The 22,405-nt window shown below is 43.8% G+C and overlaps 1 protein-coding gene across 9 annotated transcripts in view; it reads right to left on the minus strand.

Moving 5' to 3' along the window:
• sox5 (SRY-box transcription factor 5) overlaps window positions 1-22,405 on the minus strand; it is a 161,903-nt gene that overhangs the window by 35,615 nt on the left and 103,883 nt on the right. For 7 of the 9 annotated variants that reach the window (XM_085386798.1, XM_085386797.1, XM_085386801.1 and 4 more), the window contains 3 exons: window positions 10,250-10,336; window positions 5,264-5,436; window positions 3,958-4,026 (listed from right to left, as the gene is read on the minus strand). In XM_085386798.1, coding sequence (XP_085242924.1) covers window positions 3,958-4,026; window positions 5,264-5,436; window positions 10,250-10,336 — 329 coding nt within the window. The remainder of the gene's footprint in view (window positions 1-3,957; window positions 4,027-5,263; window positions 5,437-10,249; window positions 10,337-22,405) is intronic. The other 2 variants (XM_085386802.1, XM_085386799.1) reach the window with 1 other exon arrangement.

Consider the following 22,405-nt stretch of genomic DNA (forward strand, 5'->3'; position numbering starts at 1 on the left):
GGCTGCGGTGTAATGGGGGTGATTAAATAATTACACAGCCAATTGGGTTAGCTGCTCCTATGCAAAGACTACAGAGGTGCTCCTGTGTTACGTTCATGGTCTGCACCGTGTGCGTGGAAATCAATAAATGTTTTTCAATGTTTTTGTCTGCCTCTTCCCAACAATGAAAAACACAGATAGAGACAGGAGTTTGTGCTTGTGATTGCATCAGGTATTACACTTAGCTTTGTGTATGTGAGATAGAGTTACCAGTGTAGGATGGCCTTAATAGAGACCTTGTTAGCTGCTGTCGCCGCCAATTCTGGGCTCTCTTAAACCAGTCAAAGCATCAGGTGGCTTTACTCATTTTCTGATTTTTTTTCTCCTTTCTCTCACTCTGCTCTGCTGCCTTTGACCTATAGCAGTAGTGATTCTTGATGAGATTAAAGACAGCACACAGGGGCAGCGCTACAGGAGCAGACACAGTTGAAAGTGTGTGTGTGAGTGCTTTGCATGAGTGAGTTTTGATTCATTAGGCAGGCCACACTTGTGTTCTCTCATCCCTCTGTTTCAATATATATTGTGCATTTGTGTCTGGCAATTCTATAAAAATGTGTGCGTGTTCTCAAGGTAAGCCCTGAGCCTCACGGCAGGTGAGCTGCTTTCATCCCTGTCGCGCTTCCTCGCACGGCAGCAACAGTCGTCCCCGGCAAACACCGGGGGGAGCCTCGGAGACAAGACGTTTAATTAGAATGAGACGAGACGAGAAGGAAAGTAAAGGGAAGTTTGAGAAAATGTGCTCACCCCTTCAAGCTTAACAAGAAGGCCCCTAGCAGGGGGTAGGAAAGTGTGTGTGCATGTGTTTTTGTGTGTCTTGTACGTCCTTATGTTCACACATGTTCCTGTTTTGGAATTTCTGTGTGGACAAGTTAGACTGAACCCTTGGAATGAACACAAAGTTTTATAACATAAAGGGTGTTTTTCAAGGTCTCTGCTTAACCAGAGGGAAAGGTTTCGTCATGTTTGGGGTTTTGGTGTAGGATTATGGCAAAGTTAGAGATAACGTACGGTCAGGACTTCAATTAAAGGTTAGGTTTAGACGGTTTATCACAATAAAAGTAAGGGTTACATCCAGGGAAGATTGAGGATTAGGACAGTGTATGACAGCTCACTCAAAAGTAAAACAATGTGAATGTGAGGGAGAGTGTGTGTGTATGTAGTGGATGATTAAAATTAATGGATTGTAAGTGATGCTAAATCATGGATCATTTCAGGTAGAATCAATTAGAGTGAGAAGACAGCCAATCACCGACTTGTGAAGACTAATGAGCGTCTACACAATGAAGGTGCACATGTGCGTGTGCTGCTCCTACTGTATGCCATTAGCCTCTGCTGCTGTTATGCCCGTCTGTGCAAATGAACTTTCTTACACCGCATTCGGCGAGTGCTGCTGGCCTAAATAGCGAAAGCTAACACGCATATCGCTAGCCTGAGAGGGAAAAAAAGAGAAAAGAAAGCAGACACAAGGACAATAAATAATTTGTCCTCTTTTCATGAAGGATGTGTGTCACTCTCCTCTCTTTTTCATGAGCTTGATTATTCGTTTCATTTCATCACCTCTTCCAAGTGGACGGTTGAAAGCATTCTTCACAGGCCTTTGGGGGTTCAAGTCTAACAAAGCCAAGGACGGAGACACACAAACACAAACACACACAAACACACACACACACACACACACACACACACACACACACACACACACACACACACACACACACACACACGAAGGGACAGCTGAACTCAGCCTTGTTAGGGGGAAATGCAATCACAAGGGGCTTATCATACAGACACAAAACACACATACACGTACATACACACCCGAACACACTGAACCTGGTGCCCTCTCTCTGGCAGGCCATTGTATTGTGGGATTGTGTGGACAATCTCTTCATGAATGATTAAGCAGTGTATTTCTCAACCAAGTCTTTGATGACGAGTGTGTGTTTGATCATCGAGCGAGTGTGCAGCACTCTCCACGACCGCTTGTGATATGTGTGAACGGGCAAGGGAAGGCGTATATTTTGGATGTTTGTCCGTGTATTCGCATACTTTGTTGTGTGCAACATATATGTGGATGTCTAAGTGTTTTGAGCTGCTGTGATGAGCGCCTGTTGATTGTGTGTCTCTCTTAACGAGGCTGCCTACAGCTGCCCCTGCTTGTGAGAAACTATTGTTGGGCCTGTTCAATGGAGAGACGCTTGTTTGGGAAAAGGTTGCAAAGTCATGGGAAAAGAGAGCTTTGTCTCGGCGGGGTCGTGAGGGAGTGAATCATGAGCGGACGTGTTTATGGCTTCACACACACAGCTGTAGTGCGCGCGCACACACACACACACAAGCGCATGGGTTAAGAAACGAACGCATGGAGAAGGCACAGAGAACTCCTCAGACGCAAACATGTGCTCGCTTTTTTTGTCAGAGAGACAAAACGCGGACAATTAAGAATTTAATTCGCATAAAGCAAATAAACACAGCTGCTTTACACAGTATCGTGGACACACACAGACACACGTCCTACACACATGCTATCACAAGGTTTCTTATCACACAAACCGTGTATGGCTAAACTCTCAGGGGAAAGGGAGTGTGTGTGTGTATGCGTGTGTGTGCGCTTTCTTGGACAGGGTGTCTCTTTATGATACAAAGCCCAGCTTTCTCAGCTTAAAATTCAGTGTCATCTGCCTTTACAAAGGGCTGGGCTATTCGTTCCAAGCCACCTGGACCAAAATAGAGGCTCCAGTGTATGGACCCAAAAGTACAATACTTCCATTTTTAAGTGTTACATATATAAACCCACCCATTTTCTCAAGCCGAGGACCAGGCTCACATTCAAAAGGGACTTTTAATTTGAATTACTTTGCAGTTTTATTTGACTTTACTGGCTATTTAACATTCACTTTTATACACCACATGATAAGATTTGGCCATTACTAAATAAAGGCCTATTGATTTTGCATTTAATAGGATTCGGTGGTGATGAAAGTCCCTTACAAATCTCCTTTGAAGCGAGAACATAAACAAGTATCTCATACAACAACCACCCAACTCAAAAATATCACGCAATATTAATCACATCTACAACTGAAACGTTTATTTATTTATTTTTTAAACACAGGGTACTACTTGGCCTGCAGTATGAGAGTGTGAGGATTCTTATTTTATTATTATTATTTTGCAGTGTTAAGAGTGTTTCTGGCATCAACCTCTGTTCAAAAGGGGAAAAAAGTGTGAGTCGTAGCAACCAGGTTAATCAGGTAGGGGCTTAGCTACGCACAAAAAGAGCAAGGATGCCATATTGGACAGTATAGTTTCTATGGGTTTGCAGTCGTACAAAAATCAACAATGTGGAACTTTCCTGCAGAGCTGTGCCGAGGTGGGTGTGTTTATTTGTACTTTAGAACGTAACAGCCTTGAAATAATCAGAAAATAAGGTTTTACTTGTCTGAGTCTCTCTTTCACACTTGCTACCATTATCTAGGTTGATTAGCTGGTGCTGTATTCCTTTAACAGTCACTCTCAGACACAATGGAATAAACATCAGAAAAGTGGACTTCACCGACAGTGTGACAAGCAAGTTAGATTTAGGTAATAATCACTTAAACCGCACATACTGCCAACAGAGTACTTTTGATTTTTCCAAGCAGACCGACCTATTTTTAAGTGATTACACAGGTTGTGTATGAGTGTATGTTAGAGGAGGAGGGGTCACCATTATAAGTCAACGTTGATTCAGGCCCCAAATGCTGATGGCTGAGCATAGAAAAGCTGCAACAATCACAATCACAAAATTGCTATTGTGGGTGATGCCGACACGCGCGCAGACATACTCGCACGCTCACACAAACCCAACACACAAAGGGCACATACACAAACATGCGCGCACATCATATGGATGGCCATGCAGACACAAGCTGGCCTCACCTGGATTTGTTGCTGCAGGAGGTTGATTTTGTGTTGCTGCTGTAGAAGCTGCTGCTGTTGCCGGGCAATCTGTGGACAGAGCACACCATGCGCTTTTAGAACTGCATACAAAGTGCATGCGTGTGCGTTCGTGTGTGCAGAGCCTGTGGGAGATGCGACACATCTGCAGGTCTCTGATGCCCCAGTTGCACGACAGAGGGTCAGAGCCCTGGTATGAAATATTAAAAAGCTCATTTCATATGGACTCAACACCGACCCACTTACTGACATGCTGACAACTGACTGCTTTTGATATACTGATGTTAGCTGAAAAATAATGAGCACACAATTTTTAACAGTTAGCCTCATATGATAATTTAAAGCTGCTTGTTTTCACTTATGTGACTGCGTCTTTTATTTAACTAGGAAAGAATTACACAATTATGTGAAATTTGGCTTCTACAATCCTAGAAAACAGACAAAAATACAAATACTTTTGTTCTTGAAAGGTAATTTTTCACTTTCTTTACCTTTAACTTTTGTTTTGCATTCAAAACAATGCTTTCAATGAAACACAACAGCTACAGCGAAAACATAAGTAACTTTTGAGCTGAAACTCCAGCAACTCCTAAAAAGAAATGGAGAAACACAAGAATTCACATAGAGTACAGTCTTCATAATGTCAGAGTCATGCACTGTGTGCTGGTGCAGGATGAAGCCAGGAGCACTGTAATGCATTGTGTTTGTCACAGGTGATTTGTCCTTACAGCTGTATTTCTGTGTGTGTGTGTGTGTGTGTGTGTGGGCCCATCCTTCTCTTTGTAAAACCAAGCCTTCCAGGAGCAAAAAAGCATGGCAAAAAAAGGGAAACCCTTCTCTATGCAAATACCTGGCAGACTCTCGCCTGGGAGCTGGGAGTGTGTGCATGTCTCTTCTACATCCGCTCCAACACTACATACCCTCAGCTGATTCCTGTGTAATGTCCTTGTGTTTAAGCTGCCAAAGGCGCATGTCTCTGGCTGCTTGAGCGCTGCATGAGATGTGTGTGTGTGTGTGGAAGAAAGAGCGTGCAGGGGACAGAAAATCCTGTGATTTGTTGCTTTTCAAATCCACCTTCTGTTGTAGACCTATAAGATGCATTTTAAACAGTACTGACCTTTGAAGTTTACATTTTGCAATGCGATCAATCAAACAATGTGCTCCATATACCAAGTAATGGAGACTGAATGGCTTGTTAGTATGGACATTTTTTTTTCTTTTTGCAGCATAGGCATGGAGTAAACGCCATTTCCAAATGAGGCCCTTCACATGCACCGTGCTCCTATACCTGATCCTGCTGCTGCTTGGCGAGCTCCATCTGCTGCCTCTGCTTCTCCATCTGTGAGGCGGCCAGCTTCTTCTGCTCCTCATGGGCCGCCAAGAGCTGCTCCCTCAGGCTGCTCAACTGGCCAATCATGCCCATGAGTTGGCGCTCTTTCTCCGCCAGGCTGTCTGGGGTACCTAAAGGGCAAGAGTGAAGAAGGGGGGGCAACAGAGGTCAAAGGTGATATGAAATAAGCAGTACTCTGCTAAGGTTACCCCGTGCTTTTTGAAATTCCACTTCCAGTTTTTAGACTTGATATTTCCTTTGTTAAATTAAAAACAGGCTGGTTACAGCTGGATGAGTCCGAGCACCTCAAATATTAAAATTAACCCTGTAGTTTACTGTTTTTTTTTTTTTCAGTTTTTGTAAATTAAAATGGCTATACAAAGGATGGCATGAATCATTGGGGTTGAAGTCAGGGTCAGAGAAACCAAAAAGAAAAAACAGAGCAAAGCTATCCATGACTTGTTAGCTGACTTAATATATGACTGGTTAGGGGCTTTGAATGGTAGAAGGGGGCATGTCAAAGGAAGATGGGTAAAGTGCCGTTTGTGTGCAGCAGGGTTGTAAAACCAGATGTTGACTCATTCTCCTGGGCACAGAAGGCCAGCAGTGATTAATCAAGCCACATCCATCACCACTTTTATTGCCGTATTGAAATAAAGAAAATAAAGCTGGCTGAGGAAGTATTTGTAAACAGGCAAAATGTGGTGGGAAGAAGAGGCAAAGCAAATGTAATGTCTGAGCCAGAATCGTACGTTTACCAAACAAAACGAATCTTCAGCCAGGTTTGCAAATTGACATTCTTCACTAAAACTTAAAGTACAATCAATATTTATCCGATTGGTGCTGAAATATGGATAAATTTGGAAGTGCTCCGTAGCAGTATTGAGTTGTATTTTTTTTCCTATGAGTGTGCTTGTGAGAAAAAGAGAAGGAAAAGAGAGAGAAGGAGAGTGTGTCTGGTCTGTGTTTACCCTGCAGTCAGCCAACCTCCTGCTCACATTTAGCATGGCCTGACCTTTGACTCCTTAGATCCTGACATACCAGCTCCATTACAAACACACATACACACACATGCGCGCGCTTCCACACAAGGCCTAAATCATTCAACAGGATGTAGTTAGAGAGAGGCACACGGAGGCAAAATCAGTATGTGTGTGCGCCCATGTCTGGTCATATATATTGATGTTTGCCTACATGCCTTTGTTGTGTGTGTGTGTGTGTGTGTGTGTGTGTGTGTGTGTGTGTGTGTGTGTGTGTGGAACAGCACAATCCCCCATTGTTCTTCAGCTGCTACCTTTAACAGGGCCACATTCCTGCACCAGTCAAACCAGATGAGGACAAGAAAAGAGGGAGAAAGAGAAGGAAGAGAAGGAAACGGGAGAAAAGAAAGAGAAGCACAGCAGGGGATGAAAGAGGGGAGCCAGAAGACGAGATCTGTGTCGGGGGGGGGGACGTAGGCCATGTCTGCTGACCTGGCCTTTGACCGCTCGGGAAGGTGAGAGCCATCCATTTGTCTTCCCCTGTTGGTAGCTGCCGCCTCACCCACCGCCACCCCCACTGCACCCACCGACACCCCCTTTCCCCCCCTTCTCCCTCACTTCCCCCCGCGCTCCATCCATCCGCCAACAATGAACAATAAAGGCAACTGTCGGGAGCACTGGCCGCTGGAAAAATAAACACGCCGCTGTCCTAACTCACAGACTCACCTTTGTAGAGCCAGAATGTATATGTGTGTGTGTGTGTAGCCAAAACTGACCAAGACAAGAAAGAGCCTTGTGTTACAAACGTTGGCATGTTCAAACGGAGGGGTGAAGGGGTGTGAAGGAAGGGGAGAAAAAAGAAAAAGAAAAAAAGAGGCTAAGAGGGGGGTTGCAAAGGTGAAAGGATGGATCAAAGGAGGCTTTTTATTGTAGGGCTTTCTTGTTAGGGTTAGCCTCCCTCTGCACACACACCCACACATATAGAAAATTGGTTCCAAACAGTGAGCGCGTGCGCGCCGATGTGAACGGACATTCTTCGAACCAGGAGCCTGGAAGACGGTCCTCGTTCTTTTTCTGCAAGCTGTTTCCAGCTCCCCTCTAAGGCCGGGGAAAACGACACGCTCAGTAACTGAGACGAGATGTCGAAAATCTCCAACGCCGACATGAGGCGCCCCCGTCTTTTGCTTCTCATTTCTTCCCATTCACACTTTGAGAATTTCTGTGGTCACCCCATAAATCAGCTCGCGTTGCCTTGTTTCTTCAGCTGCTGCGAGGCAGGCAGGTGGATCGATAACTGGTTTCCTCCATTGGTTTACACACATTTCTCCTTAGGCTGATTGCCGCGGCCTGAGCTTACCTACAAACTCCCCGAATCGACACCAACTCTCTCCCTTTTCGCTCTCTCTCACACACGCACACACTCGTGCGCAGGGTAATTAACCAATTTGTAACAATGTAATACTTGTCACTGTGTTCGGTGCTAATTAATGACCCCGGCTGCACTGATAACTCCCCCTGGGTAAGTAAGGAGGAGTGGGGATGAGATGGCCAGGGAGGGAGGGAGAAAGAAGAGGAGGAAATGGATTATAGATGTGAAGTAGAATAAGAGAATGCAGAACATATGCAAAGAAGTATATTTACTTGGACACAAGAACTTAATTTCTCTGAATAATCAATTTAGTTGATATCATCAAGTCAATACTAAGGTGAGAAATTAAGGTACTTAACATGGTGGGTGTTTTGTGGTAGTTTGTAGTAATAAAAACCAGAAGAATTGGTTATCCTAATAAAGTTACTTATAGTCAGACCTTTCTATTGCATTTATTGTTTATTTAAAGATAAATGAGGAGTTTAAAATGCACATAGTAAGTACATTATTAGGAATACCACTGTTGCTCCTGCTAGCTGTGTGTGTACCTGCCTGATCCTGTTTGCCTAATTTGTTTTAGGAAGACCAGTCAACAATTACCTTCTCCTGACCGGTCAGTGGAACCAAGTGAAACTCCTCCAACTCTCTTGCTCTCTCTCAGCCAGCATCCTCTCCCCACACAATATTAGCTGTTCCTTTTAATTGTCGTAATGACTTTAAACCTGGTTTTGTCTCATTCTGTATGGGTGGTGTACAGAATGAACCTAAAGTACCTAGATGGTCATATTAAACCAGAGTAAAGACAATAAAGATAACAAGGTCAGTGAATAAGTAATCTTTATGAGCCAAAAGCTTAGGTTTAGCCCTCCTCCAGAAGCTGTGTTTCAGGCAGTGTTTCTATTCTTCAGCCAAAGGAAGAGGATACCTCGGGTATCTAATCTCAGAGTCCAGAAGCCTAAACTACCTGGTGTTTGCGAGGGTCAGCCAATCACAGAAAAATGGCTTCAAGTACAAAGCTACTATTTAAGACTATAAATGGCACCAGTTTATTTTCTTTTTGTTGCTTTTCTCTTCCTTTCTTTTGAGCAGCTAAGCAAAGCGATCATTTCACACTTTGGAACTTTGGAACTAGACTTTACAGTGTCTTTTCACACAACTTTATTGTAAAAAGGAATGCAGTGTAGAGATAAATATTTAGCAGAGATTTCAAGCAGAAGTAAAAAAGAAAAAGCAAACAGCTGTACAAAGATTATCCCCCCCCCAAAAAAAAGAGATTGGTGCAGCTTTAAAAGTCTCTTGTATGGGGTTTAAGCATTTCCCCTCATATAAACGTAATGATGAATAAAAATGTTATCCAGATTTCAAGCAATTGTTCTCATCTGTGCTGTCACTTTTTAGTGTGGGGGAGCGACGTTAATAGCATAACACCGTGGGGAGATTTATTCCAGGACTATGAGTTCCATAATTGTGTGTATGTGTATCGCTATGTGAACCGCATGGGGCCTTTTTACCAATGTTTCTTCTCAATAAAGCCAACGGAGCAGGAGGCAGTGGCTCACTTTGTTCCCCACAAAATGCTCTTCAATGGAATTCGATGGGGGCAAAAAAAAAAAAAAAAAAAAAAAAAATCAAGAGATGCGCTGACAGTGTGAGAGCAATGTGTGCGCTCACCTACACACTGACGCTATTAAAGCAAACACTTTAGTATCTCCGCAGCTCTACCTTTTCTCACAGATTCTTATGTAAGACACGCACCGGCTTAACAGACACAAACGTGCATATGTGTGCTTCCGCTGCATGCACACACATTGCTCCCCAGCTGTTGGTGTGTGGTGCACCAAGCGGGACGCCCCTACACAGAAATGTCAGCGCGGCAGGGAGCTGGGAAAAGGAGGTTTGATCAATGGAGCCCTGCTCTCGATGGCCACGCTGCTCCGCGAGGCTCTTTGATTACATATTGCTTTGCTTCCTAATGAAGCTCAATTACTGGAGGAGAACGACGGCTTTGCCCTGGAGTTACAGGGAATAATGGCCACAGTCTCTTCTGCCTCTCTTATATCTTTTCCCCTCTCTCGCTTTCGTTCTCGTTGATTCTTGCTCCTGCATATTCACAGCACAGCTCCACTTGTTCCCTTTTTGTATCCCCTGCTGCCCTCTGTCCTACTCCGCCTGTGTCGCTCTTGGGTGTTAAAGAGGGTTGTTGTGGATAAAATGGTCGATTAGCAGTGAATTAACAGCGAGCTGCGAGACTAGCAGAGACGCCATTAACTTTTTTTTTTTTTTTGACGCGCTGGTCATACGCACAAGATGAAGCAGGTGTCCTGGTTTAGTTCAGGACAGATCAAGTTCATTTAGGATCACTTCATCTGAATTCAGTTCATATTAGTTCATTTCAGGTCAACTTTAACCTGAGCTGTCATCTTTACAATATGGCCCCATCACTAGATGTCATACCTACCACGCTTTAGGCCTTTCTGCCTCATATATTTAATCTAACTCTAGATGTTTTACTCCCGCAATGGACATCGTCAGTGCCTCAATCAAGTTCACAGGGTTAAAGTCTTTAAGTTCTGGCATAATTTAGTTTTACCGTACCTTTAATTTCTCCGACGTGCCCTGAGCCCATGGCCAAAAGTTTATCCTTCCAGTCCTTTGACAACAGCCTCTCAATGCTGGGGGCCTCTGTTTAGGGGAGGATGAGGGGCGGGGGGGCAGGGGAGAGGGAGAGAGAGGGATTCAGATGGCTGGCCAACATGACAATAAAGCTCATTTAAAGTCCATTTGCTGTAATAAAGGCAGCAGCGGCTCAGCCTAATGGCCGCATCAGCAGGAGAGAGAGGGAGAGAAAGGCGGAAAGAGAGGAGCTGATAATCGAAAGAGAGGAAATCTGAAAAACAAAAACAAGTGAGCGAAAAAGGGAGAGAGCGAGGGAGCGCAACGCAAGATAAAGAGAGAGACAAGTGGAGGAGATGGGGGGAGAGAGAGAGAGACGAAAAAAGAGAGGCTTTTTTCCCTCTCACCTGCTGCTAGAGAATCATTAGCCCTGTGGGCCCTGAGACAAAGAGGGCCTTAATGCACCCGCCACAATGGACACATTATCAGCTAGTGCTTTGTTTTCAACACACACTCCACACAGACGCTTACAGGTGCACGCACATACACACACGCGCACAAACCACTACCTAAACACACACTCGCAGACTCACTAATTACAATCAAACTATGGTAACAGTTGTGCACACAAGTACACATACAGTGAGGGGAATGGAAATGTCACACGGGTGAGTGTATACTTGGAAAGATCCAATCCTAAGATGTGTGCACATATAAGCACCGGAAAAAAACAAACGCGTACACAGATATATGGCCATGAACCTCGAGTAGTCACAATGTTGGCTGTGATTGACGTGAACGAGAAGGAGAGAGGAGTGATCAGACAAAAGAGGGAGAAAGAAAGAGAGAGTACTTTATTTACTGGGAGCCATCTGCACTTGGGATGGGAGGCCTTCCTAAGGAGAGAGGTTTTACACTTTGAGTACGGAGATTAACCCTATCAGCCAATGCAAACACACACACGCTTGAATGTGCTCATACAGTATATGTGGCTCCACACATAGATGTATACACACTTGCAAACGCTGACAGCAGGAAAAAAGTTTGTTTGTCCCCAGATTATTTTCCTTCCCCTATAATGACAAGACTGATTTAAGAAAAGTCTTAATCTCGCTGGTGTGAGACAGCCTGCATGCATAAACCCATACACATGCATACTGATGCACAAACACTCAGGTTTTCCACAGAGGAGAGGGGGGGGATGTCCGGTGTGTTGAGTTGAACAGCTTAGTGCATCTTTTCCTCTAAAAGAGACACGAATGTACACATATCTTCCACACTCAACAACAAATCAGAGTACACAAAAAAGCAGCACTTTGCCTAAACTTCTTTCTTTCCTTCTCATCCGTCTATTTCCCTTTCTGTCCACAGTGGAGTGTTGACAAACCACCTGGAGATTTAAAGGATTTAAACGACACCCGATCACCTGCAAACCTGCACGCAAGCCCCCCTCACATAATGACACACACTCAAAAAATAGAGCACATTAATTTCTGCTTCCCTCAAGGCCTGAATCAGGTCCTTTCCTCTGGCGTGGAGACGACAACATCCATGCCCCGCTGATTACAGTGAGCACACATTTGCAAAAAACACACACCTCGGGATCAACGCTGAACTTCGAGCCAAGTCCACTTCTCACTTTTTCCTGTTCGTCTTCCCACTGTCCTTGCCCTGTTCTGTCCTTGAGTCTTCAACGCTGCCACTTAACCAGTAAGACAGCAGCCCTAGTGCTTTCACTCAGAAGCCACTGTAGCCTTCAGGGAATCGGTTCACAGCAGGATGAAGGTAGGGCGAAGAGGAGGAGCACGAGTCGATAGAGAGTCTTTTGCAAAAACATGCATAGAAAGAGTAGAAGAAAGAGTGTGCTCCTGTGTCCCCCCCCCCCACCCTCCACGACAGCTGTCTCACCATCACCCCAACAGGTGCTATTAGCCCCTGGCACTGCCTCTTTCTCTCTCTCCTTATTTTTCTCTGTCTCTCACTCCCCTCCCCCCAGCCCCCTCTCCCTCAACAATGACAGAGGCTTTTAAGCCAAAGAGCTTTGACAAGTGAGAGGGAACAACAAATGGCAGTGTCGCCTGTTCTCTTTCCATTGCACTCCCTCTCTGTCTCCATCTCCTAGTTATTATTTTTATTTATTAACAGGGCTGCAGCCATTGTCCCCAGTGACAGGCTGGGGCCACTTTAACTATTAATAAAAGCCAAGAGGCTCTTTCATTGTGCAGCGGATGGCAAAATGGGAGGAAATGGGCAGGAGGAGCTGAGAGGGAGAGAAAAGAGGGGATGAGAAGGAAAGAGGGGATGGCGTGCTGTATCTTTTAGTGGGATGTTGATTGATGTGGCGAACACTAAGAGAAATGAACTTCCACTGTCACCCATGACAAACTGCAAAAATACACGCACACAGAAATAGAGGTCAAGAACCCACACATACATGTGCGAATCAGTTAAAATGATCTGTTTGAACCACAGACTGTAAAATAAAGATGGACATGGACTCTTTGACATCACTCATTGCTTTCTGGGCTTTGCATTTTGAAGCCACAATATTTGGGTGCTGTTTTGGTATCAGAAGTAACCATATTTGGATGAGAGGGTGGCGTGCCAAGTTATTGGCTTAGACTATCCAGCTACCTCTATAAACTGTATGAATGTAATGCAATGATGTTCTGTACCACACAGCAGGCTGTGTTATTTACTGCGTAATTCCATTTAAATTCTCCAAAAACCACAAACATCACAGAGACAGCTGAGAAGATCAATTCAGTGACTCAAATTAGTGGTGGTGACACCTGACAGACAGCAACAGACAACATTTGTCTGCATTGGTTAGCTGTTGTTCGACTGTTTGCTACTGTTAGAGAAACTTTCTTTGAAGTGGAGAAAACATAGTTAGACTCTGACGCTTTTTAAATAAAGTCTCATACGATGTGCGAATTGAATGAAACTGTTTATAAGAAGTAAAGTGTCATTTTTAGAGCACTCGACATTAGCTATATATATATATAATGTTATATAATATGAGATATAATGTTAGCTTATAATCAACTGTTGTCGTTTAGCTGGTCCATTGTCAGTCCTCAATCCAGTTCAGGAGTTGAGGCTTGAGGTGAGGAGCAAGCTGTGTTGTCTCTTTCCTTCACATTTTCCCTTCTTCAGTGAAGAGGACCCCTTTTCAGCTTTTATCCTGTTTTCCTTCTCTCACCCCAACCGGTCGCAGCAGATGGCCCCGCCCCTCCCTGAGCCTGGTTCTGCCGGAGGTTTCTTCCTGTTAAAAGGGAGTTTTTCCTTCCCACTGTCGCCGAAGTTCTTGCTCATAGGGGGTCATATGATTGTTGGGGTTTTCTCTGTATGTATTATTGTAGGGTCTACCTTACAATATAAAGCACCTTGAGGTGACTGTTGTTGTGATTTGGCGCTGTATAAATAAAATTGAATTGAATTGAAAAGCTGATCAAACATAGGTATGATCCTTCATATCTTGAGTTTGAAGGTGCAGACATGAATACGGGTTAACTTCTTTTCACCTTTGGTGTACTACATATGAGGCCATATGAGGTGGTATTTTGTTGTCCACTGTGTGTTCAAAATGGCGGGGCAACATGGCACCTTCCTCAAAATGACACACACTCCTATGTATTTTTAATAAGTTATAAGATTGCTTTCAGAGATATACACATCGTATACTAATCAATAAATCTTTATTAAATAACCTAAAAAAATGACCGACTGTGCCATTTATACTTAAACTTTAAGTGAAAGGCTTTTAACCATGGGAGACTGTGGGGATTAACGTGCTTTTGGAGCCATCCTAGTGGTCACTAAAGGAACTGCAGCCCCAAACTTCGTTTTTAAGCCCCAGAGGTTGCCGTTTGGTTTAGAAAGCCTGAAACTGTGACCTGTCTATGCATTATCTTCTTGTTCACTAGTTCATTAGAAGCAAATCGCTTGTTTTTGTCTTCCTTCTAAAAATATATATATAAATACGTCCACGGCTGATGTTCCACAACAACAAAAACAACTTGTCCAATACAAATCGGTTCTTGAAAGACTCTTTCCACCTCGTTCAGATTCAAGGATTTATTTCCTTCAGCTCAGCATATGGAAATGCACTTAATTCACTCTTCATGTTCCATAATGTTTTAAGAAGTCTTTTTTTTTTTTAAAATAAAATCTGCTTGATAGCTGAATGGAAACATAGCAAGAATCTACTAGTGCTAATTACGGGCCAAAAATCACATAATAAAGGAGGACAGCACAACACTTTCCATGAAAATACGAGACACTACTCCCTGTTTCTCTGACGTATGGGATGCTGAGTGTGTATGCGAGTATGTGTCTGCGTATGTTGGTGTTGTGTGAGGTAAGCGGGTGGAGTCTGGTGCCCACGCACGGGTGTGGGTCGCATATTTTCAGGATTGGGTGGTGTGAGATGAGGGTGAGGGAGGATACCCCGTGAGAAAAAAATAAGGTGTGAGGGGAGTTTATTGTGTTAAAAGAAAAATTAGGCAAGAGGAAGTGTTGAGTATTTAAACTGCAGTTCTCTCCATTATTCGCTTCTTAAGTTGCTTTAAGGATGTAAATAATGTTGAAAATATCACACATACATATTCTGAAAATTCTTCAGCTCCTTGTTTAAACTGTATGATGTCTGCACTGAGTAAAATACCAACACACGTCATTCTAGATGTTTTTCTGCGCATTTCCTTCAATTTATATTTTTTTGCCTGCAACATTTTGGCGCTTGAATCAATCAGAGTGGATTAGGCAGTTTCAAAAATCATCTTTCCTTGTTTTGTCTGTATGGTTTGGAGCGTACAGTACAAACAACTGGTGATCCCACTGTTGTATTTTCATGCGTAAGCGAATGAATTCATCCGAGGGCGACGTTCTGATTCGGATCCCGCACAGCTGAGAAGGATTCTGGGAAAAGCAGAGGGGGGAAAGCGCTGACAATAACTCTGGAATCGTCGGCTATTATTTTGGCTCATTGGCTCAAACGGAGTCAAGCTGCTGCCCTGCAGCCGAGCCAAAACAACCCCGTCCACCTGCCGAGAGACGGAGAGAGAAACAGTGTGTGTGTGTCTGTGCGTGTGTGTGTGTTGCAGCAAACCCCCGTCCGGCTTTTGGATCCACAGTAAGCTTTTGGTTCGGGAGCTGCTGGAGAGAGGAGAGAGAGAGAGAGCGAGGGGAGGAGACTCAACCTCAGTCCAGCTTGCTCGGACCAACCTTACGAACAATGCCATCTCTCTCTCTCTCCCTCTCTCACTTTCTATTTTTCACTCAGACGTTTTGCCCTGAGTCACCAGAAGCAGCCAGCTCTATTTTTCCTATTATCTCATATTTGTGAAGACTGGAGACCTTTAAAGGAAAAGAAAGGGGGGTGGTGGTGAGGAGGAGGAGGAGGCGGAGTGGTGTGTGTGGAAAGAGAAAGAAAGAAAAAGAGAGAGAGGCAGAGAGGGGAGGAAAAGAGAGAGTATGAGAGACAGAGAGCCCGGGTCCTCGGGTGCACAACAAAGGGGCCTCTGTGCCAGCGCCAGGCCCAGCCGGGCTCAGAGGAGGGTGGAGGATGAAGGAGGAGAACGAAGACAAGGAGGAGGAGGAGGGCCCACAGGAAAGGGCCCTGGCTTGGGACCCGTGGCCGGCGCTTATATCCCGCAAAACAGGCTCCACATTGACTTGGGCCTTGGCAGCCATGAGGAGACTCCATCTACTCCTCCCCCCTCTAACCCCTTCCTCCTTCATTCTCCTCCTCCCCAACTGAGCAGGGGTCAGCTTTGAATAAGCAATTATACAAGCACTGGTGCAGTTTGTCTAAGACTGCCACCCTGAACACAGAAGTATTGAGATGGCAGGAAGAAGCAACAGAGAGGCAGCGAGTGGGGCACTAAAACGTGTGGTGACTTCTGCAGTTAAGAAAGCAAAAAAGCACACACGCACATTAGCTGGTGGTCATCACAGAGACAGAATACGCATGTCTACATGTGATCTAAAGATTAGACTATAACTAGATTAAGGTAACTCTGTGCAACAGTCATGCAAACACCTTAACAAGGTTACCCTAAATGAATCAAAGTCAAAATCACAGAAACATAACTGATTTGACCTGCTCGTCATTTTGGATTTATAGCCTTTAATCAGAATTGTCTCACGATACAACAACTGATGAAATTTCTTAATGCATCTAGACATTCGAGTCAGCTATAAAACAAATCTGATTATTCCGAGCTACATAAAAGCACTAATCAAACTTTCACCTTGTATCTGGGGGGTGGTGTACTGTACGAAAAAGACTTATAAGCACCAGTTTGAGGATGGAGTCAAACACACCTACACATGGATTCGTAATTAAGAACGACGTTTGATTCCAGATAGCTTCAAGCTGTAATTACCTGACTTAATGCTTCACCTAAAACAGATTTATTCCGGTATATCTATACTTACTCCAAAAAAGCAAAAAGGTTGGTTGTTACTATTTACAAAATTGTAGCTAACCCAGTCTCGCAGCAGTAAAACGCTTCAACTTTAACAGTCTTTTACATTATGGAGGTGTTCAAAGAAACTTTTGAATTTGGAATACAACTCACTTATTTACACCCTCTCGATACCGCAGCTCTTGCTTTGCACAGTCTGTCTACCCCCGACTCCTCCCTCACGCTGACGGCGCCAACACGCTCCATTACGAAATGATGATGTTGATATTTTGATGATCAATTCATGTCTGGTTGAGCTGGGCCATGTGTCTGGACACATTTTCATCGATTCCTTCTAAAGACAGTCCAATCGTTCCAAAGCAATGAGGATGGTGCCAAGATTATGGGCAGTCTCTTGTTTATAAAAAAAAAAAGGGAAAAAAGGAAAAAGAAACAGAAACAGGGGCACTATGTTTCAGAGAGGAGATGTATCAAAAAGCTTTTTGTCCAAGCCCACCTCGCACCACCACCTCCGCAAGGTTAGCTGCTAAAAGTACCAATTACTGGCTTGTTGTTGGGGAGAACGGCGCTTGGCAACAGTTGCCGCGGTGGCCGGGCCTCTGTGTAAACACTAAAATCCCTCTCCTCCTCCTCATCCTCCTCCCTCCTTACTTTCTACCCCCCCCCCGCCCCCCCAGTGCTCCGTTTCTCCCACTGAAGCAGAGGATCGCAGCAAGAAACAGACAGAGGATGTGTGTGCGTGTGTGTAGATTCAGTCCCTGGTCGGCCTCAGTGTCCGCAGTGACTCTTCATTCAGAAGCTGCTCCAACTTTAGTTATTAATAAACACCCAGACCACTAGACTAGGGAGGACACCAGCACACGCAGACTCAAAGTATCTGGCATGCACTCACGCTGAACAAAATCAACTTCAGAGAGTTGCGAGGTTGTTTTTCACCTTTTAATGTAAGTTAGGTTTTTGGGTGAAGCGACGGGGAAGGTGGGGGGACATATGGCCCTCCCCTGAAGTGCTGTGACAATCTCAGCTGTGTTTCGGTGCGACACACCTGTTAATACAAACCGTCACACACGTTATCACTTGCCAAAACACCTGAAGTCTAACCGAGCGGGGCGCTTTATTTTAGTCTTAAGTTGTAGAAAAAGGACACGTTTTTATTTTTTTTTCTCTCGTGCTGCAAAAAGAAAAGATCGAACTCAAAACAACAGATGCAGCAGGACTTTTTTTTTTGCATTCTAATATTAGGAATTGCATGGATGTATGGCAACATGTTTCCATTAAGTTCTAAGAATAGGCCGCGCCACATAAAGCGAACATTTACAAGGGTGTCAGTCAACAATTTAATAAATTGAAAATCCATTTATCTGAATGCAGAGTTCTGCCCTTCACTCCACTGCCTTTCCCTAACAGATGGTGTTGTGGGTGCTTATGTCCAATTTGATTTGAACCAAACCCTCAGCCAATTTTTACACTGGCATGAAATCTCAGCGAGCCAGATCCACACACTGGCAGTCAGAAATAGCAGCGGAGAGGGCGCGACATTGTGAAAGAACGATGAAGGGCAAAATCTGGAGCGACATTCGAGAAAGTCGCACAGAAACTTTTCCTTGTTGTTTCATTTCGCTTGTGTGTTGTTGCATTATTTTTTTTCCCTCCTTTCTTCTCTCCTCTGCGTGTTGTTTTTGTGCCGAGCCGGTGAAATTAGCGATGCTATCTTAATGCTGTGTTTTTGCGGGAGACAGAGAAACGTTCCTTTCACACACACAGACATACACACAGCATTTTCCCAATTGCCTCTGTGACCTCCATTATCATTAAATGGTGTTTGATAGGATCTAGACATTTGAATCCACTGCGGACTAATTCAGCTCAGCCCCTGATAGCCGCTGCCACCACACCTTATTAGGGACAAGCTATGGGACTGAACACAGATCCCATTTTCATTTTACTGCCTCATACTTTACAGGCTGAAGAGACCAAGTGTCAACTGAAGTACTGATAACCACCAAATACTGCCTGCTAATTGCCTGGTTAACAAACAGAGCCTCATGAGAGACTTTTGAATAGATAATAGAAGTTCACATGCAACAATGGGTCATGCTGTATTTAAAACTCAATGTATTCACTGAGGAGCCTCTGAAAAGCTGCTCTGTTGCCACATAAAAAACCCTGCATCTTGTGACTGTGAACTTTAAAAATAAAGAAAGAAATAAAGAAATACAACTAAGAAAATCTCTGTTTTACCTTTAGATTTTTTAAATGATCCAATATGTTTTCAGCCTGTTTAACAAGGGTTTAAATATGGCTTGTGATGTAATCTTTCAACTAAACTATGTAAATCGCTAAAATTAGGTTTTCAGCATCTATTAGTTACTTGCAAATTCAAATGCAATTTACCTGAAGTCTTTACTTTCATGGAAAAATCTGATTCATACCAATGAGCTGTGGCTCAACCAATCAGATAAGCCATCTAAAGTAAAAGGGAAAAAAAATCATTAAATGTGTTTCTATAAGGATGGAGTTAAATACTAGGGGCCAGTGCTCTTAACGCATGCACATCTCTCCCTGTCAAAAGCATCCTGTTAAAGTGGGCCAAGGCATGTGCACCTTGTGTGCGTGTGTGTGCATGTGTGTGTGTCACACACAGTGGCTCAGGCTGCTGTAATGGAAAATGACACTTGCAATCTGTCTCGTGGCAATAACCCCTCTTCAGTGCTCTTGTCTCCACTCCATGCACGCACGCACGCACGCACGCACGCACACACACACACACACACACACACATGCACGCAACACACTCGACGTCTCTGTCACTGCAGCAGCCCCCGGGCCGTCCTTGTCATTGCACAGCTTTATTGCATCACTTTAACGTGACAACAAAAGAAGACATTGTGTATTGGGCCTGCCGAGTATAGAAGGGGAATGGACCCACGCATTAACTACACAAGAGACAGACTGAGAGTGCGCGCTTCCGTGCGCGTGCACGCATAAACACACACGCAGACACACAGCAGCAGCGTTTTCTCTTGCGAGTCATGACATTTTTCGTCTGCCTGTCAAAGCAATGACAGAGAGACAGACAGAACAGCAAGACACTGCTGACACACTAATGCTGTTTTGCATGTTGGAAGCCTATTCAAACAGTGCTGAGCTGTGACTTTAACCTCTTATGTGTGTGTGCGCGTGTGAGACTGATGGGTGAAGACCGTTATTTCTGATGTTATCATAGTTTTGCCCTGTGTTGGCTGTTTGATTGACAGTTGGCTTGGCTTTAGAGTGGCTTTGCTTTGCTGGACAGCGGAGGCGGGATCCGCCTATTCCAGTTAACGCGGACGCCGCTGACAAGAGCAAACAGACGCGCACACATGCGCACACACTTCTCCCTCTGTTTATGTGTCTGTTTGAGTCTTGATATCCATCTCTGTCTCTTTTTTGTCTTTCTTCTCTATGTGTGAATGTTTGTTCCATCTGTGCGCTGAACGGCTTGAGACAGAGCATGTTGTAAAGTCTTAAGAATAGCCCACATTGTCCTGTGTGCAGCTCAAAGATAGGGCGACAGACATGTGAGAACCATTAGACCAATGGCAACAACAGTCCAAACAGCAGTGGAATGTTCTGCTGACTAGCATGTGTGTGTTTGCGTGTGTGTGTGTGTTTGCGTGTGTGTGTGTCTGACCTGTTGGAGCCTTATGGGTCACCGTGCACCAATTACTCGGGCATGTCAACGTCGCTCCTTGTAAATCTTTTCCTATTCTCAAGTTTTCCTGGCAAGATTACGCCGCAGTTAGGCGAAGAAATAAGTTTGGTTGATGAGATGCCTCGTTGATAACAACTGATGGTTAGGTCACGTTTAGATCACTTAGCCATCTGTGGCTAGCAAATAGGAAGAGTAAAACTCGCGCATTAAATGACAGAGTTGTGGGTGTCTTTGCCTTTATTTTACGAAGCAAATGACAGAGATAGACAGAAAGAAAGGGGGAAAGAGCAGGAGAAAGACCCGGAGTAAAGGTCTGGCTAGCCTGGATTTGAACCAATGCCTCTGCTGACATTTGAGCAACTTGATATAATTAAACTATAACGAGGGATGACGTAACAACAGTGAAGTAAAACAACAACCCTGTGGAGGTGACAGTGATGTCATCAGGGTTACTGTACTTCCTCTCAGTCTTTAGACTTACAATTTTTAACAAAAAGCACCAAATACAAGTTTCCAAGTCAACATTTTGGGAGCTGGAAGACAAAGTGTTTGGGAACTGAAAAGTGAACTTCTGCCGCTGCTTTAAACGGCTCCTTTCTAAAGTTGTGAGCTGTGCTTGACGACCCTTTCAGACATATTCACTCTCACACTTAAATCATACAGAGCCAGCAGAAGAAAAACCTGCCTGAAACCAAGCGTTTAGAGAAGTCTGGAGCCCGAGCTTATGCCTCACGGGTATTACTTGTACAAAATGTTGACCTTATTATTTGAAACTTTGGTCTTGTTTAATATGAACATTCACCTCTATACAAGTAATATACTATAGAAGATAACAGTGTAACAGGTCTACCCACTACCAGCTGAAGTTTGAAGTGGGTTAAAACAGCTGTCAAAAAATTCAAATTCAATTTACTCAAAGCCAAAATCTGATTGGAATATCTGCTACGACACTGCTTCAGCTTTTCTTTGGAAATAAACTAGAAACCAATGTTTATCAAAACATATTGTGGTTCTTTTTTTTTAATTAAATCAACCCGCGCTTAATCTTATCATTCATATCTTTTTCAGAACAAGATAACTGAGTCAAGTCGGGTGCATGAACTCTATTGATAAATATCACATCACATTTATTGTAAACCCTTATAAACACAACATGTTGTGTGGTACTTATTTTCTCCCTGAACATTCCTGTCTGTGTTGACCCTCTTTTCCTCCTTCTCCCACAAGACACCCATGACTCCTTGATTGGACTAATTGTCCTAACAACGTTTGGCTTGCTGGAAACTGGAGACTACAGTGGGGTATAATAACCTTGGAAATAACTTTGTTAGTGTAATTCAACACACCAACAAAATGGACGAGGCCGTGATCGGCAGTAAAATGGGGTAAAATATGGTTCAGTTGGTGGGTTACAAAACAGCAACAAGCGTAAACTGACAATCTTATCGTGGGATTGGGAGGTGGGGGGTACACTACAAATAGGGCTCAATATTAGAATATCTGAGTTTGGGAGAAAGAGTGCCAGATAAACCAGCACCACCTTAAAAACGTCTCTCTGTGTGGCTCTTCTTAAGCCACCATCATGAGACTGAACTGATAAAAAGATAAAATATGAATATATCACCACCAGTATCACCACTACAGGGCCAGCAACCCACCATATGACACACACAGACACACACGTGTACCTCCAGTGAGTCTGCAGTCTCTACCCACATCTGATGGAGCCATAAATAGCACTGTTACTAATCGCTGATATTCACAGTTGATCATAATTTTAAATCATCATTTTACTAACAAACTTTAACAACAAGGAACCACATTCTAAATTTAAGCAACTGACAGGCAGAAAATGGTTCTTCATCAAATGTCTTTTACTTGAATGTACCGATTGTGAACATTTGGGTTGACGCCAGTATTTTTGCTGTGTTTCTATAGTTATCTATTCTCTCTTTTGTGCAGGAAACCTTTAAAAAAAACTTAAAATGAGAAAACTGACCGTGTTTCACA

This window comes from Rhamphochromis longiceps, linkage group LG17 (genome assembly GCF_057381845.1).
Source record: "Rhamphochromis longiceps isolate RC_006_pf linkage group LG17, R_longiceps_female_GT1.1, whole genome shotgun sequence".
NCBI classification, from domain to species: Eukaryota; Metazoa; Chordata; class Actinopteri; order Cichliformes; family Cichlidae; genus Rhamphochromis; species Rhamphochromis longiceps.